Source organism: Diabrotica virgifera, chromosome 6 (genome assembly GCF_917563875.1).
Source record: "Diabrotica virgifera virgifera chromosome 6, PGI_DIABVI_V3a".
NCBI lineage: Eukaryota > Metazoa > Arthropoda > Insecta > Coleoptera > Chrysomelidae > Diabrotica > Diabrotica virgifera.
In genome coordinates this window covers 54560642-54579842 of record NC_065448.1, presented here as the reverse complement: position 1 = coordinate 54579842, position 19201 = coordinate 54560642, and the positions used below count along the sequence as shown (strand labels likewise).

At 32.3% G+C, this 19201-nt stretch overlaps 2 protein-coding genes across 7 annotated transcripts in view; one reads left to right on the top strand and one right to left on the bottom strand.

Annotated features, from left to right (window-relative positions):
* The window catches only part of LOC114343271 (heat shock protein 75 kDa, mitochondrial), a 331103-nt gene that overhangs the window by 219934 nt on the left and 91968 nt on the right, over window positions 1-19201 (bottom strand). For 2 of the 5 annotated variants that reach the window (XM_050654272.1, XM_050654274.1), the window contains exon 9: window positions 6370-6494. The exons of the other annotated variants lie outside the window; for them this stretch is intronic. In XM_050654272.1, coding sequence (XP_050510229.1) covers window positions 6370-6494 — 125 coding nt within the window. The remainder of the gene's footprint in view (window positions 1-6369; window positions 6495-19201) is intronic. 5 annotated transcript variants of the gene reach the window in all.
* LOC126886997 (Fanconi anemia group D2 protein) overlaps window positions 1-19201 on the top strand; it is a 262663-nt gene that overhangs the window by 185456 nt on the left and 58006 nt on the right. Inside the window, exons 1-2 of one of the 2 annotated variants that reach the window (XM_050654269.1) lie at window positions 7491-8402; window positions 11866-12301. In XM_050654269.1, the coding sequence (XP_050510226.1) occupies window positions 7999-8402; window positions 11866-12301 (840 nt within the window). In that variant the 5' untranslated portion in view covers window positions 7491-7998. Of the gene's footprint in view, window positions 1-7490; window positions 8403-11865; window positions 12302-19201 lie in introns of those variants that run through there. The other variant, XM_050654271.1, reaches the window with a different exon arrangement.

Sequence of the window (19201 nt, the reverse complement as noted above, 5' to 3'; positions counted from 1 at the left end):
ACCCCCAAAAAATATGCCGTTTTGTACCTACCAAGTCCTATAGCTGGCTTATGGGTGATCAAAAGCCACAAACTACACCGGTTCTGAATCGGCCCTGAAACCCCTTAAAACACAAAAAAAATTCAGATCGGTTTAACTTTTCCACATACATACATACATACATACATACATACATACATATTCACAAACATTTTCCCTTTTTTAAATAGAAATTGAGTCATATTTCTGAGCTCGGTAAATTTTGAATGGTATGACCGATTTTCAAAATTAGACATGCGTTGGAAAGGTAATGATCAGTACTATCACCAGCCGCAAAGGTCGGACTTAAATTTTCGAAATTTTTGGTAGTTTTGGGGACGAGAACGAAAAACAGAACCTAAATAGGAAGGGCCGTAAAATCCACACCCTTTGACCAAAATTGATGGTTGACATATGGATGGGTGAGTCTTTTCCTGAACTTTAAGGTGGGATTTGGCCCAATTTTTAATTCAGTCAGATTTAGAAAATCGAAAATTTCGTGTATATATATAGTGTCGCGTATAGGGGGGTTATGCGCCACTGGTGAGAACTGCCGATCTCTTGGGATAAATATCAAAATCAAGTAAAATCGTAAAATTGTAAATTAAGGAATTTTTTCTTCTTTTGGCATCATAACCATGCATGGATCTTTATCTGTCCGGCTATGTCCTTCCATTCAGACCTCTCTTGTGCTCTTCTCCTCCATTGTCTTACATTCATAGTTTTCAGGTCGTCTTCCACGTCATCCAACCATCTCACTCTCTTTTTTTCGTACTCCTATCGGCTTCATTGTAATATTTTCTTTGTTGATTTTGTATCTTCTTGTCTCTGGACATATCCTACCCATGACATTATCTGACTTTTAACAAATCTTACAATAATATTGTGCCCTTCATTTAATTCATTAATCTCATCGTTTCTCCTGATTCCTTATGTGCCGTCTTCCTCTTTCACCGGATCGTATACTTTTCTTAGTACATATCTTTCTTTCAAATGCCTTGAGTTTTGCTTCATCTTTTTTTGTTATTACCCATTACCCAGGTCTCATAACCATAGGTTACTGCGGGTCTATTTAACGTTCTGTAGATAGTAATATCGCTTCTTTTCTATAATAATTTGATGTCATCTATTTTTTATTCGCATAGTATGTACGATTCCCATTAGAAATACGTGCATTAATATAGCTATTTACTGAATTCTTTTGATTGATTTCTGTGCCCAGATATGTGAAGGCATCCACACGTTCGATATAGACGAGCGGCACACTAATTTGGGGCTTAGAAATCGAAAAGCGACCATGATAGATGAATGGCAAATTTTTGCCATTCTTTATATTTTCGAGGTCATTGAATCCGAATATGAAGTTTATATTTATCTATTGAGAATTGGTGGAACATGTTCAAAAATCACATTTTAACCAAAAAATGCGAAAAGTCAATTTTAATGATTTTTCAACTTCAACTCGCTGTATCTTTGATCGCTGTCAATATTTCCTTTTAAAAATTTTACTGTATTATCCTTGAGGTGTTTAGATAACAATGCGATTTTTCTGAGATGTTTACAAAAATTAAAAGAGGAGTTGATAATTTGTTAACATTTTGTCGTCGTATTACGTTAGTTTAAAGTTTACTTAAAAAATTTGAGTGACAAACTTTTCAATTTAGAATTTTAACTAACACAGCACTAAAGCATAAGTCATGAAGAAGTTCTCTGAAAACTTTCATAAATATGCAATAGGAAAAATGTTATGTGACTTTATAGACGAGCGGCACACCCCCAAAACACGCTTATTTCTCGAGATATTGACCACGGTGTGATGAATGGCTAAAATTGGTCATACTTTATGTTTTTGATGGAGCTGAAAACGAAAATGAGGTTTATTTTGAATATTATTTGGGGAAACATTGTCAAAATCGCAATATTACCCTAAAAATAAAAAAAATTAAATCACCTTTTTTTTCTTTTAACTCGCTACAACTCTGTTCCAATTAATTTTTTTCTGAAATTTTTATAGTATATATCTATCACATTTCTGAACACAATGGGACCTGCTTTAATCTTTCAGTCTTATACTCAGACTATAATAAAAGTTATGGATCTTTTAAAGTAAAAGGTGCAAATTCTTGAATTGCAAAGTTTAATCGAAAAAGTTGAGTGACAAAATTTGAAATTTACCTTTTTAATCAAGTTTATGTTAAAATACAGAGTACAAAGAACAAAATGTTTTAGAGAAAAAAAGGTGCAACTTTTAATTTAAAGAAAAACGTGATTTGTTTTTTTTATTTTTAGGATAAAACTGCGATTTTGACAATGTTCCCCCACTTAAAATTCAAAATAAACCTCATTTTCGTTTTCAGCGCCATCAAAAACATAAAGTATGACCAAAATTAACCATTCACCACACCGTGGTCAGTATCTCGAGAAATAAGCGTTTTTTGGCGGAGTCCCACTCGTCTATAAAGTCACATAACTTTTTTCCTATTGCATACTTTGACTTGACATTTTCCAGAAAACTTTTTCATGAGTTACATTTTAATGATGTGTTGGTTAAAATTACAAACTAAAAAGTTTGTTACTCAACTTTTTTAAGTAAACATGAAACTAACGAAATCTGACGACAAAATGTTTAAAAATTAACAATTCCTCTTTTAAATTTTTTAAACATTTCTGACAAATCTCGTGGATATCTAAATACTTCAAAGATGATACAGTAAAATTTTCAAAAAGAAATGTTTACAGCAACCAAAGATACAGCGAGTTAAATTTGAAAAATTATCAAAATTGATTTTCCGCATTTTTGCATAAAATTTGATTTTTGAACATGTTCCAGCAATTTTATTGATGGAAATTTATTTCAACATTTACGTGCAGGGCCGTCTCAACCCGGGGGTGCAAGGAGTGCGAGGCACCCGGGCGCCAAGTCCAAGGGGCGCAAGCCGAACACTTGCTAGGCTCAAACTTTCGCTTTTTGTCCTTAAAAAAATACAAATAACAAAAACATACTACAAGTGCACTTTCGGTATTTTTTGCAAAGGCTATTAATGCTTACTACACCTACGATATGCAAATGAAATATAAAAACCATTTAGATTATTCAGACAATAATTTCAAAAAGGTGACGCGTATTATACATTTAATCTCTTTAAAAAAATATGTAGATCTAAAAAAAGACTTACACTAGAAAGTCATACAGTAGACTCTGTCAATCAAGCAGCAGTTGAACGCGAAAGAAAAAGGTGGAAGGCGGTTTTAAAAAGAATTATTGAAATAATAACACTTTTAGCACGACAAAATTAAGAGGAACCAGTCAAAGGTTGTATGAATCGGAATACGGTAGTTTTTTTAAAATTAATAGAATGTATTTCCAATTTTGATAATACGCTATCAGAGCACATTGCTCGGATTCAAAGTGTTCAGCAACGAATGCCTCATTACCTTGGACATAATATTCAAAATGAATTGATAAGTTAAATTGGTAAAAATATTAAATGCACAATTGTTGATCTTTTAAAACAATCTAAATATTATTCTATAATTTTAGATTGCACACCAGATATTTCACACGAGGAACAACTTACTATTGTTGTTAGGTTCGTTTATCCTAATTCGTCAACAAAGCTTGCCGAAGTTAGAGAGCATTTTCTAGGTTTTTTACCGGTTACTGATACTACCGGACAAGGACTAGCAAATTATGTGTTAGAATTTTTGAAATAAATGAATATTGATTCAGATGATTTACGAGGCCAAGGGTATGATAATGGGGCAAATATGAGAGAGTAAAATATTGGCCTTCAAAAAAAATTTTAGGCATGAATCCTCGTGCGTTTTATGTTCCTTCTGCGGCTCACAGCCTTAATTTAGTGCTAAATGATGCCGCTAAATTCTCAATGGAAATAAGAAATTATAAATTGTTAAAGAAATTTAGGTATGTTTTTTCCGCATCAACATTACGGAGGAATGTCATAATGAATGAGATACCCACCTTTACATTAAAACCGCTTTAGCAAAGGTTAATATTGTCAGCAAAACTTTGCAAACGAGCGATATTATTATTTCGGAAGCTGTAAGATGCTTGATCAAGTTAGTAAAGATTTAACCAACACCCGCACTGACACTGTGTTTGAGAAAATATTAATTGACTCGGTATCAATTGCTAAAGAACTTGACTGCGAAACTAAATTTTCTGAAACTGTTCGTCCTCGTCCCCGAAAAAGACATTTCAATTACGTAGCTGCAGACGAGCCTCTTTTAGACCCAAAGAAAAGTTTGAAGTTATTATTGATTGGACATTCCTATTGGAAAATTAAGTGAAAGAATTGAAGTGTTGAGGTTACATAACTCTAATTTTTCTTTCTTGGAAAGTAGGTAGCTTTATTGAGTTGAAGTAATTCCGAAGAAAACTTAAAAAAACACAATGTTTAAATTTACAAAAAGAAACCAGCGCATGGAAATAGGTCTGATATAGATGGTGAATATCTATTCCATGATTAAGAATAATTGTTACCAATACTTTTTATAAATATAGACACGCCTCTACTCGATAGTTTAAGTTATATAAGTGTAATATTTATATTCTAATAATTTACTCTCCGTTTTCCCAAATCTTTCTACATGTCTAACATTTCTAACATGTTCTATTTAACATTTCCGGTAAAAATAGCTGAAGGAGAAAGGGCTTTTTCTAAACTTAAATTGAAAAAAATTATCTGCTCTCAACAATGGACCTAGACAGATTAACAAACCTGGCTGTAATAAGTACAGAAAAGCAAGTAAAAATAAATATCACCGAAGCAATAAAAAGTTTTGCCAACTTAAAAGTTAGACAAGTTGACTTTGATATACGTTAAAAAGTATGGTACAGTGTTATAAGATTGATTTCTTTTGAATAGGGCTTTTTCATCGATTGTCATTTGTTTCGAGCTTCTGTCATATGTTGTATAATCTGAGTATAATATCAATATACACGGATTATACGACATATAAAAGCCCTATACTGAAACCATGTTTTTTAATACATAACATAAATAAAGAAAACAAACATATTTAGTTTTAATTTTAGCGTACCTATAACCTATATAATCTTCTGAGAAAAGGGGGTGCAAAGATGAGCCTTGCACCCCGGCGCCTTGTATGGTTAAGACGGCCCTGTTTACGTGCTCACTGTATATAAACTATGATGTAATAAATCATCATGACAATATTAATTGATATGATCACTAACATAGTCAAATTCGCATAACATGGTCAAGGTATTTAAAATTAGTGCAATTTTACGTCATTGAATAATTCACGCTTATTTTATTAGGCACGGGTGCAGTAATATTCAAAAACGAGTATCACCGAGGCTATTGATATAGTGCTTGTTTTTTTAAATAATATTCTTTTAAGAGCGTAGGCGCAAAATTCCGGCCCAATGCTTTTCCATTTTTTTCGAACCCTGAGAAAACTAATTACCTAGTATTTTTGAAAATTTTGAACGCAAAATGAAAGATTACATTATTACCGAGGGTTGAAAGCCCCTGAAAACTTTTATAATGTTTATTTTAGTAGATTACAGGGGCGACAACGAAGAGACAATTGAGTGTAATTTTTAATTTTAAATATTTCATTCAAAAGAAACTTTTCGTTTATTTTAAGGGACTTTCGGCCCTCGGTAATAATGTAATCTTTCACTCTGCGCTTAAATTTTTCAAAAATATTTATTAGTTTTTTCAGGATTTGAAAAAAATTAATGCATTTAAAAAGCATTGGCCTGAAATTTTGCGCCTACGCCCTTAATACTATCGAGTGTCCTATCCACAAAAATTAAAACGGGATTAAAATATTACAGGGGTAGGCGCAAAATTTCGACTCCAATGCTTTTTAAATGCATTCATTTTTTTTCGAATCCTGAGAAAACTAATTAGTATTTTTGAAAAATTTAAACGCAGAATGAAAGATTACGTTATTACTGAGGGCCGAAAGTCCCTGAAAACTTATATAATGTTTAATTTAATAAATTACAGGGGTGAAAAACAAAAGAGAAAATTTGGTGTGATTTTTAATTTCAAATAGCTCATTCAAAAGTAACTTTTTGTTTATTCTAAGTGACTTTCGACCCTCGGCAATAATGTCATATTTCATTCTGCGATTAAATTTTTCAAAAATATTTATTAGTTTTTTCAGGATTCGAAAAAAACGAATGTATTTAAAAAGCATTGTCATAAAATGTTGCGCCTACGGCCCTTAATACTATTATAAAACAGTGTGTATTTTCTGAATTAACCATTTCAATAAGAACGATAGAGAAAAGGATAGGAAAAGAGAGAAAAGGATTCACATCCGAAATTTACACAAAAGACAATAACTTACCTTGGGGCTGCTAAATAATAAATAGTCCTATTATCTGTAGCTCTTGCCAGATAATCATTTAAGGTTACTTTTTTTTCAGGAGCTTCATGAGATGATTCGAATAATAATAAATTTGCAGCACTTTCCTAGAACAAAAAAAAATTAAAAGAAAATCTACAATAAATACGATTTCTATGAGTATATAACTGTATATGCAACTACTGTAAAGGCCACTTCTGTCAATGTCAATATCAATATGTTTGTTGGTTATTTCAAATCAAAATAAAACCATAGATATATTATACTCTAGATTGCGCCTTACGATCTTAAAATGGGTGACGGTTGCGACAGAGATAAATGAGCCTATTTGGTCGGTAGTCTCTTTCTAATTCAAGGGGAGTATCGACGACGTCACTATCCTACTCTATCGACGAGTATTTTAGATGATTTGACAGTTCGAGCGGATGGCGACGAGAACTGGTCGTTTGTCTTCGGACGTGGATAATCCTGGTTCGAATCCCATACCAATCTTTACTTTTTTTATTTTTTATTTAATCAATATTGCGTTTATTAGATATTATTATATCTCTAAAATAAATCTAAGCAAAGAAATATATAACAAATAAGAAAAACTGTGTAGGTACCTATAGATTTTTAAAAATATAAAAGCCAATGTTATTTTTTTAATAAGTTAATGGTACAATAGTATAAAGTAATTGTTAAAAATATTCGTAAAAAATTACCAATAATTAATATCAACATAATGTACCATCATCGATTTATTAATTGAATCGGTCATTTCAAAAACAACACGAGACACGAGTCACATATTCCTAATTTTAAACTACCTATATAGTCGAAAGATGGATGAAATGGATGACATCAGAATTCAGAGTTATATTGTAGTTTTGTTCCTAATGTTTTTACTGGACTGGTGTCGTTTTTGCACACAACGTTTATCTTAAAGGAGTATATTCCTCTCAAAAAGTTAGTTTCTCAAAATTGTGGACTTTGCTGTTTTTGAAATGACCGATTCAATTATAAGTAATTAGACATTATTTTTATTTATGAAACTATTATTACAATTTTTTAAAAAGGCAGAAGCAATACAAACATTATTCACGTCATTCGAATAAGGCCGAATTTATATTAATAACGAATGACTTATTTTACAAATAATTATGTATTCCAATATTAACTTACTATACATACATTTATTATCTGCTAGATTTACTTAGGTCCATTTTTCAGATGTAAAAATATCTAATAAACGCAATATTGATTAAATTAAAAATAAAAAAGGTAAAGTTGGTATGGGATTCGAACCACGATTATCCATGTCCGAAGACCAAAGACCATTTCTCGTCACCACCCGCTCGAACTGTCAACACATAATACTCGATAAAGTGGGATAGTCACGTCGTCGATATTCCCCTTAAATTAAAAAGAGACTACCGACCAAATAGGCTCATTTATCTCTGTCGCAACCGTCACCCATTTTAAGATCGTAAGGCGCAATCTAGAGTATTATAAATCTATGAATAAAACCGCCAAACAAACTAAAGTTAAAATTTTATAATAATCTGTGAGAGTGTGTCTACTGAGCTGGTCTAGTTCATTTTTTTCTTTATTAACGTAATTGATTATTATATGTATTTCAAAAGTGAATCTCTATTAATATCGCTGAAAATGTCTTTAACACAAAGTAGTCAATTCCTAACCTCTCAAAATTCAATTCAAAAGTCTCAAGATATCAAGACTCGGATACGAATGTTTAAGACTACACTGGAAGAAATTGGAATACAACTGTCTTTCGGAGACGAGCCCCACGTTCTTACACAAGAGCAGTCACTAGTTGTAAGAGATTTGGAAAAGTATTTGGAACAGTCTAAGGATGTATTTGAGAGCTTTATGACGGGTTTAAAGATTTTATGCAAAAAGGAAAAGTATTTTAAGAAAGCTTTAGCGTTAACTTATTTGAGAAAAAGAAACAATGAGACTATTGGTGCAAGTGCAGGACAAAGGAAGAAGGATGAACAGGAGAGTTTATTTAGGTAAGATTGTGGTATTATTTAGGTAATTTATAGTCCTAGTAATGGTTTTAGTAGAAACACTTTAACACCATGGCTGCGTTAGGAGACAAATAGACCTAGTATTATACTAATGATTGGCCGCATCGACTATGTCAACGCACTGTGGCAAAGGTTCACAACATGACATATATGCCTTGAAACGCACTCAACATAAGTTAATAATACCCATTTGTGACAAGATATATGGAGAGTAAGGTTCAACCACGAGTTATACTAATATTACAAAGAACAGGCTATAGCAAATTATGCAAAAATACAAAGAACACTTAGCTGAACTCTGTGGTACTAAGGCAAAACCCGATATGTCAAAAATTATCGATTTTTCGTTTTTAATGCCAATATGTACAGTTATGATCATTGAATAGTTTACAGGCTTACGTATCAAGGAGCCAATTTTTTAAATTTTTACCTCGTTTAAACCCACCTTTTATGTCAAAGTGACGTTAACACTGGTGTATCTACAATAGGTTGATTAAAATTAAAAAGTCAAAATAATATAGATATATTTTACAAAATTTATCAAAATGGGATAGTATAGAAAGAAGTTTTTTGAATAAAATGGATTATGGTCTTAAAAGGTAACGAAAATAGGGAAGTATGGTTTTAAAATATCCATTTTATTTTAAAACTATTTTATATTAAATTATGATAAACAAATGTTAAATAAGAAACAATAATTTGTGTAATTCTTCAACGCGCAGTGCAAATACTGCCCAGAAACGCTGTCTCTTCGTTAGCTTTTTAAGCTCTGGCAAAAGGAGATTTTCTCAAATAATCTACTATTATTCGTCTGCTATAACTTTTCCCATGCATCACAATTAATTTTCAAACGAATTAAGTCAAAACATAAAGTGAAACGTATGCCGATGTGTGTAGTATATAGTGTACAGTACACAAAATGTATATACACGTCAACATTCGTTTCACTTTATGTTTTGACTTAATTTCTTTGAAAATTAATCATGACGCATGGGAAAAGTTATAGCGAACGAACAATAACAACTCATTATTAAGGTGTAACTCAAAATTAAGGTGTAAACTATTCAGTGATCGTAACTATACATTGAGCGATGAAGAATATGATGACAAAACCCAACATGGCTAAACACATTCATATAACCAGTAGATTATCAAATTAGTTTCAGATCTGTCCACTATTACAACAACACTGCAAACTTTTAAACTCATCTGCTGCAAAATCACGTTTTTTGACATATCGGGTTTGGCTTAGCACCACAGAACTATGGTGGGACATCAGCCAGTAGGAAAACCAAGGAAGAGGTGAATAGATGAAGTGAGAACTGATGCTAAAGTGATACTGAGGGTGGACAACTGGAGGAGAGCAGCCAGGGACAAAGATACTTGGAAGCAGATGCTGGGGGAGTAGATGCTGACTTGGGCTGTACCGCCATAGAAGAGAGGGTTTACATTATCGGCTATGTTTTGAGATAAAATGATGTGTTGTGTCAAGACTTAAGTGTCAAGACGGATGTAAGAGACACATTAAGGTCATGCAGTCTGCCAAGATCACAGCACCATGAGACAGGTGCTGTCTCACGCAGGGCTTAACGTGTATAACGTAACGTAATATATATTTTGATGAGATGATATGAGTTTTGAACCATTCATAGAAGTTAGGGCAATAAAAGCAATGTGAATAACTTTTCACATATTGATGGTTGAAAGGTATAAGGTTGTAACCCACAAATCAACATTTTTCAGGAAGTAGAAAAGACGTTCCATTTAAGTAATTTGATGAGGAATTAACCTAATAATTTTTTTCATTAAATTATATATTAATAATTGACCCACAAATCAACTTTTTTCTACTTCCTGAAAAAAGTTGATTTGTGGGTTACAACCTTTTAAGCAATTTATTAATTTTCCTAATACACACATATACACGATACTCGAAATAAAAATAACATATACTTTTCTAAAATGAATTATAGCAGCTCAATGAATTCATTAATATTTAGAAGTTTCAGAGAATTTAATGAATTGCCTAATGAATTAAAAGACTGTAGGACAGTTAAAAGTTTTAAAGATAAATTAAAGGTTTTCCTTAAAAATTTAAAGTAGTATTTGAATTGGCAGAGAACGTGCACAATATTTTTTATTTATTTTTATTGACTTTTATTTATTTTTATTGACTTTTATTGGTTGGTGAACTTGTTAATTTGATTATAAATCGTTATTAATTTTGATTATAATTTGTTATTCATTTTAAGAATAAATTAAAGGTTTTTCTTGAGATAAATAGTTTTTTTATTGTGAATCATTGTATTGATTGATTTTCTTTCGTTTATAATACAGTGGAACCCCGATAAGTCGGCCCCCGATAACCCGTAAGTCCGGCTAACCCGGACCGATTTTTATCAGACAAACATTACAACAATAAAAATGTATGTCCTTATGCTGGATTTTCCAATTTCTTTTCAACATCTTAAAATATTTTCTTTTATCTTTCCCTATAAACATATTGTTCCAATACTATAATATCTTATATTTTTCAGGCTAATTTTATTTATCATAATAAACTTTCTTCCTAAAAATTTGTCGCTTTAGCGAATTCCTATGTAGTTCATTCGTTTCAATTTTCAATGTCAAACACATTATACAATGAGAGATAATGCGTATTTGTGTAATTTGATACATAATATACCTTAGTAAAAATGTGTTATCGAAACCAACAGGCATCTGTAGTATCCTTTATTTACTTGAAACTGTCTTAGCATTGTTTAGAAAAAACTATTAAAAAATTATTTTTCAAACAATGGTCTTAGTCTTCACTCTTATTAAATAACATAAGTTCGTTCTCGTTGCGAGACGGTATTGTGTGTAGTAAAGTCGCATTGTTTGTTCCGTTCTGTAATCGTTCGTAAATATATTCAGATTTTGTGTTTCCGTGATTTTTTGTCTACGTAATGGCAATAAAACTTAAAATGTTGTTTTTGTTTCAAAATGATAACAAAAGACAGTTTGGACAATCGGTGCAAAGATAAGAAAGCTAAAAATGAGACTCTCGACGACGCTTTGTATGTGTGGAACGCGAACGTGGTTTACAAGTGTCTGTGTGCCAATTATAACGGAGTTTATCTGTAAGCATACCATATTTTAATAATTTTTACCATTTTCTCCGGCTAACCCGAATTTTCGATAACCCGGATCGGCCGCGGTCCCGATTAATCCGAGTTAACGGGGTTCCACTGTATGTAAAAAAATGTATTTAAGTTAAAAATTTGTATATTAGGTCACTTATTTGGAAATAAATAAAGATATCTATCTATCTATATCTATCAATATTATATTTTTCTAAGATGTCTTAAGACTAGTATTTTTGTTAAAGTAAGTTAAGCATGGTAGCATAGACATTTTAATGTATTATACAAAAGATGTAAATTAAGTATGTATTTATTTACAGGATTTTTCTCAAAGTCGGATGTCTGCAAACAGAAGTAACTGAAGTACTTCTTGAAGAAATAACTTCAATATCGTGTGAAGCAACTGAAGATACATCATGGCTACATTCTCTCTTAAGTTCATTTCGATATTTACCTTACATGAAAGATCCGGAAAATATCACCACAAAACTAATAGATATTCTTGAAGTTGCTACTTATCCTGCTCAATTAGAGATCTTAGATACGATACCTGAAATTATACCGGACAGCCAATTTAGCGAAACCACGAAGCAATTGTGTAAGCTACTTGATGAAAAGGATGAGTTGACCGGAGCTATAATAGATTGTTTAAATGCACTGGACTTGGATGCTGATATGAGAACTGAAGTTCAGGATAGAGTACTGGAGAGAATGAGTGGTGGAACTTCTTTAAAAGATTTCCCCATTCTATTGTCAGTAAGTACAATTTATAATATTAATTTACCAAATCTATAAGAGATGGGTGTAAAAAAAGTATTGCATTAACACTCTCACTGTTAATGACAATATCACACTATCAACTTTTTTAAAGACTTTGAATTTATATTGGGCATCGTTAAATTGTAGGGTCCGAGAAGTTAGCTACAGATATAAGGAAATGAAGGCATGACAGTGTTGCCATGTGTTCTTAGAATAAATCGGATAAGAGCATGTGATATATTTTTATTAAGATGGAAAACATTAACTATGTAGATAAAATAACGAGAAAAAAATTTCAATTTCTCTAATTACATATGTCGAAATACCAAGATTTTAGTATTAATAATAAAGTTAAAAAGTGTAAAATAAGTAAAATTCTGCTACTTTAAGATTTGTTGAAAATGAACTGACTGAGGATATCCAGATTCGCCGTGGAGTGTGCCAAGGGTGTATTTTATCACCATTGTTATTTAATTTATATAGTGAAGCCATCTCAGAATTAGCATTGGCCGAAGTCAATGAGGGCCTAACAATAAACGGTGAGCTACTTAATAATATAAGATATGCTGACGATACCATACTTCTAGCGGGAACACTGGAAGAATTGCAACACCTTGCTCAACAACTAAATATACATTGCAACGATTATGGTAGTGATGTTGAAAAAGTAACTATTCGTTACAAAGTACTCGTTACTTGCGAATACCGAAAGTAACGATTACTATTCAGAGAAACAAATCGTTACTTTGATTACTCTGATTACTTCGTACCAATCGTTGATTACTTTGATTACTCTGATTACTTTGATTACTCTGATTACTTTGATTACTCTGATTACTTTGATTACTTTGATTACTCTGATTACTTTGATTACTCTGATTATTTCGATTACCCTGATTACTTTGATTACTCTGATTACTCTGATTACTTTGATTACTCTAATTACTTTGATTACTCTGATTACTTTGATTACTCTGATTACTCTGATTACTTTGATTACTCTGATTACTTTGATTACTCTGATTACTTCGTTACTTCGTACCAATCGTTGAATACTTTGAATACTGTGATTACTCTGATTACTCCGTTTACTTTGATTACTCTGATTACTTCGTTACTTCATACCAATCGTATCAGATCGAGTATCGACAGAGCGAGTATCTACTTTGATTACTCTGATTACTTCGTTACTTCGTACCAATCGTATCAGAAGAGTGAGTAACGATTATTGTATCTACAACCATTACACTTGATTACTTTCATACTTTCTAGACTGACCGTAAAAATGTGGAAATGATAATGTTTTTACAGTATGTTCAATGATCAACAACTTTAATTTTGTATGCGTTGCATTGGTTTTATTAGAATTAGACCAGGGCATTTATCACTAAAAGCACCAGAATAAATTGATTTTTAAATTAGTCCTGTCGCCAGGGGGGGTACAACGGCCTCCTTAATTCAGATGGACTTACCCAAGTTTTTTTTATATATTTTGACCAGCAGAATACGAATTTTTTGGGTAACAGTTGATCCGGATGTCGATAAGATTGTTATAGACAAAGAACTTGAAGAATTACATAACAGCGATTTCTCGCAAAACAAAACATCTTTTTGTATTTTTTGGATCATTTTAAGCAAAAAATATTCCTACAAGTTTTTTCGTAAAATGCATAGTTTTCGAGATAACCGCGGTTGAACTTTCAAAAAATCGAAAAATTGTAATTTTTGAACCCGAATAACTTTTGATTAAAAAATAAAGTAGCAATTCTGCTTACCGCATTTGAAAGTTTAGGTCAAATTATAACGGTTTTGATTATTTGCATTGCTAGAAATTTATTATTTTATTGTTAAACAAAGCTATAAACACCTAGTATGTGAGTGATGTTTTCAATGACTTCTCATTTAAAATCGAACGAGTCGGTAGAGTAGCTACGAGTGCAAGCGAGGCAATTTCTACGTAGCATGCGTTAAAACGCATGTATTAGGCACGGGAAACACTATGTGTTTATAGATTAGTTTAACAATAAAAAAATTAATATTTAGCAATGCAAATAATCAAAACCGATATAATTTGACTAAAACTTTCCAATGCGGTAAGCAGAATTGCTACTTTATTTTTTAATCAAAAGTTATTCGGGTTCAAATATTGCAATTTTTCGATTTTTTTAAAATTCAACCGCGGTTATCTCGAAAACTATGCATTCTACGAAAAAACTTGTAGAAATATTTTTTGCTTAAAATGACCCAAAAAATACAAAAAGATGTTTTGTTTGGCGAGAAATCGCTGTTATGTAATTCCTCAAGTTCTTTGTCTATAACAATCTTATCGACATCCGGATCAACTGTTACCCAAAAAATTCGTATTCTACGGGTCAAAATATATAAAAAAACTTGGGTAAGTCCATCTGAATTAAGGAGGCCGTTGTACCCCCCCTGGCGACAGGACTAAATAGAGCACCTAGAGACTTGCGACTTTTTGCGTTGTGTTCAGCATGAACTCAAGAAAAAGGTTACAATAGGAAAATGGGTAGGAATTAGAAATGCATAAGTGCATTTGAAAATGTATAAAATGCATCCAAAAGTGCATAAACATGTCAAAATCAGTATACGGTCAGATTTTGTTATTCGGGGGGTTTTTGGGGTCACTGAACATGGAATATGCAATCAGAACTGACCTCCGAAGTACCTCTGGTATCCAGGGTTATTCAAAGGTACGTCATCTAGAGTTTAGAGGGTTTTTGTCACTTAATTGATGCAAACAGATTACTCGAGGGTTTTTACGATCTTCTTTAAATGCCACCATCTCCGCTGCGGAGGTCGGCAATCATCATAGCTATTCGTATTTTAGAGACGGTTGCTCTGAAAAGTTCATTTGATGTACATCCTTACCACTCTCTCAGGTTGCGCAGCCATGATATTCTGCGTCTCCCTATGCTTCTCTTTCCTTGAATATTTCCCTCCATAAACAATTTAAGCAAGCTGTATCTCTCTCCACGTGACATATGTCCGAGATATTCCAATTTTCTTATTTTGATGGTATTTAGGATTTCCATCCCTTTATTCATCTTTCTCAGAACCTCTTTGTTTGTGACGTGTTCTGTCCACGATATTTTCAGAATTCTTCTGTACACCAACAGCTCGAATGATTCTAGTTTTTTCATTGATGCAGCATTCAAGGTCCAAGCTTCCATTCCATAAAGCAAAGTCGAGAAAACGTAGCACCTAGCCAAAGTAACTCTTAGCTCCAACTTCAAATCTCTTGTGCAGAGCACTTTTCGCATTTTGTTAAAATTTGCTCTAGCCTTTTCTATTCTGATTTTGATTTCCTGTAAGTAATCTCCTGTGGAGTTGATCATTGTTCCAAGGTATGCATATTGGTCGACTCGTTCGATATTGGATCCGTTTATGAAGAGATTTTCGTTATTTCTTTGAGTTTTCGATATTCTCATAAACTTTATCTTCTTGACATTTATTGTTAACCCGTATTCTTGTCCAAACTCCGATATTCTGGTCACTAGCCTCTGAAAATCCCCAATATTTTCAGCTAAGATGACAGTGTCATTCGCATATCTAATGTTGTTAATGGGAACACCGTTTACCTTTATTCCAGCTGTTGCACCCTCAAGAGCTTACTTCAAGATCTCTTCCGAGTAGGCATTAAAAAGAATTGGCGACAACATGCATCCCTGTCTCACTCCACTTCTGATTTCAATTTCCTCTGACAGCTGATCGTTAACACGTACTTTTGCTCAATGCTTATAGTATAAATTCGATATAATCCTGAGGTCATGTGTGGTCTATGTTCTTTGATTCCAGGACATGCATTAATTGTTAATGTCGTACTTTGTCAAATAATTTATTATAGTCAATAAAACACGCATATATATCTTGATTGACGTCCAGGCACCTTTGTATAAGTATGTTAAGTGAAAAAAGAGCTTCACGAGTTCCCAGGCCTTTGCGAAACCCAAATTGCGTATCATTAATGTATGTATATGTCCAGTTTATGATATATTTATAAACAGAAACATATATTCATAAACATATAAACAAGTGTACATGTACAACTATACGCTTTCAGTCGAAAGTACTACGGACCATAACAAATGCATCTTCTTGGTTTATATCAAACAGGGAAGTCCGAGACGATCCCAAGTAGGCACAGTTAAGGAAATAGTAAGTGAATACAGCAGCCGCTATTTGGTGAAATTGAAAAACCACCCAAACAATCTTGCACTAATCCTGATAGATAATAGTGAGCACTGAATAGAATAGAATATAATAGAATAGAAATATGCTTTATTGTCTTGAAAAAATTTAACAATTTTATAGACAAAGCTTACAAGAATCATAAATAAAAACAATAACAAATACAATAACAAATACAATTTACTAAAATTATACAAATCGTCAATATAAATACAACATAATAAAGTCAAATAAAAATCAGTAACAATCTATTGCAAAATTAAAAAAAAATTGCAAATTGCGTAATCTACCTTAAGAAATTTAATAAGAAATTTAATAAGTTATTTAATAAGTTATGCTGCTGCATATGACACTCAAATATAGATTAAGATTCTACTTATACATAACAATACTGTAATTTCTTAGTTATTGGTTAAGAAACTCTGCTATTGAATAATATGGTCTTTCAGATAAATAGGCTTTAGTCATTTTACGGAACTTGGGGAAAGATGTTGCAGATTTAAGTTGTAGAGGGAGATGCTTGTATAGTTTTTTTGCAGAATATAATATAGATTTCTTTATTAACTCACTGGACGGGATCGGTAAATAGATGTCAAAAGTAGAATTTCTGGTGGAATAGTCATGTCTAGGTCTTTCTGGAAAAACATGTAGATGTTTACGAATTAAGCAAACAGTTTCTAAAATATATAAAGAAGGTAATGTTAGAATTCTGTGATCTTTGAAGTAGCTTCTGCAATGTGTTGTTCTTCTGAGGCCAAACAGATATCTGATTGCTCTTTTTTGCAATTTAAAAATAACATCGGATTGGGCAGCTGTACCAAAACCCCAAAAAGGCAGACCATATCGAAGATGGGACTCGAACAATGAAAAGTATGTTATTTTGGAAGAGGCTAAATCCATTTCCTTAGAGACAGATCTTATTGCAAAGCAAGCTGAGGATAGTTTCTTGCTTAACACATCGATATGAAGGGACCATTTAAGGTTGCTATCTAAAAAAATACCAAGAAACTTTACAGAATCAACGATACTGATCTGGCTGTTATGAAGAGGTAAGGGTTGAAGAGTTCCTTTATAGGGTAATGCTACTGTTTTATCTACGTTAAAAGAGAGTAAATTAGAATCTGACCAGGATTTTATTGTGAGTAGATCAGAAGTTATAGTAGCATGAAGAGTTGCGATATTTGAGTTGCTCCAAGTGATACTGGTATCGTCAGCAAAAAGAAAAACTTTTCCATCGATTTTTAAACTAGTGATGTCATTAATAAAGATAAGGAAAAGTAGAGGACCCAATACTGAACCTTGCGGTACCCCACATACAACATTTTTGAGACTAGAGTCTGTATCATTTGCTCTAACCAGTTGTTTCCTATTTTCCAAGTAAGATTGAAACCAGTTCAAAGAAATACCTCGAATTCCATAGAAATCTAGTTTTTTTATCAAAATGTCGTGATTTACACAATCAAAAGCTTTGGCATAATCACAAAAAACAGTGGCAGTGTGGAGATTATTGTTTAATGCTTGATAAACCTCATGTGGTACAGAAAACATGGCATCGGTGGCAACAGACTCGGAAACTGAAGAGCCACAAACCATTGGAGCTACCATATAGGTTCTTAGGTTCTAAGCGAAGTACTTAGTGTTAAAGGCACATTTCAATAATCTAAGAGACTATTGGAGTTATTGTTATCACTGGATAACAAATCCAAATTTATAGATAGATACATCCTTTTGTACAAACAAAAAAACATGTTTATAATTTTTATGTATGGATTCACTCACCATAGATAAAACCCTTATTCACCACCAACCCTTCTTCTATACCTCTATGTACGTTTAATTTAAAAATATTTACCTTATTCTGACTTCTCCAAAAATTAATAAATAAACGTCTATGAGGCAGTTAACGTGTTAAAATAGTTTAGTACCGAGAAATTGCGAGTCGTAAAGTTCCACGAACTTCCTTGACACGTTCTTGTGTTGAGTTAAATATCTACTTTTATTTATGGTTACGCATTAACAAAAGTGGTTTTTGAAAATTCAAAAGCCCCTCATAAATTTCTATTACAACATATGGACTTACAACTGAGCGACAGGTCTAGTTGTGCCCGTTACAAAGGAAGTTGAAGTACTTTTTTGAATTAGTGTAGTGTGTGTGATAAAGTTATTTGTCTTGTCTTGTCAATTGTGTATTATTCCGAATTTCGAGAAAAGTTGTAACGAATGAGCCATATGTCCCATATTATGGGAACCATATGTGTGCTTTTTGACCATCGAAATACAATGGACAAAAGGATAAAGGATTATTTTTTAATTTTCCACACTTGAGATAGTAGATTGAAAAAATCTACTAATTTAATAGTTGTAAAAATATATTTTTACTTCTTGTATTTCGATGGAGACTTTCTAATGTAACAAGTTCTTCTGTTACACAATTTTTTTAATTCAAAAACAATCAACAATTGAGCAGTGTTACTTTAATTAAGTAAGTGCCAATGAAAAGTACTTAAATTGTGAACAATTTTCTTTTAATTTAAGAAACATTGTTGTTGTAATCAACATTGATATAATTTCAATACATTGAACTGCTCTGCGTACAGACAATTTAAAATCTTCAAATTTTTAAAATTGTTTTGGTCAAATTGCGTTAAGGGGATGGGTACGAACTTTCGGTTTCAATGCTATTTAAAT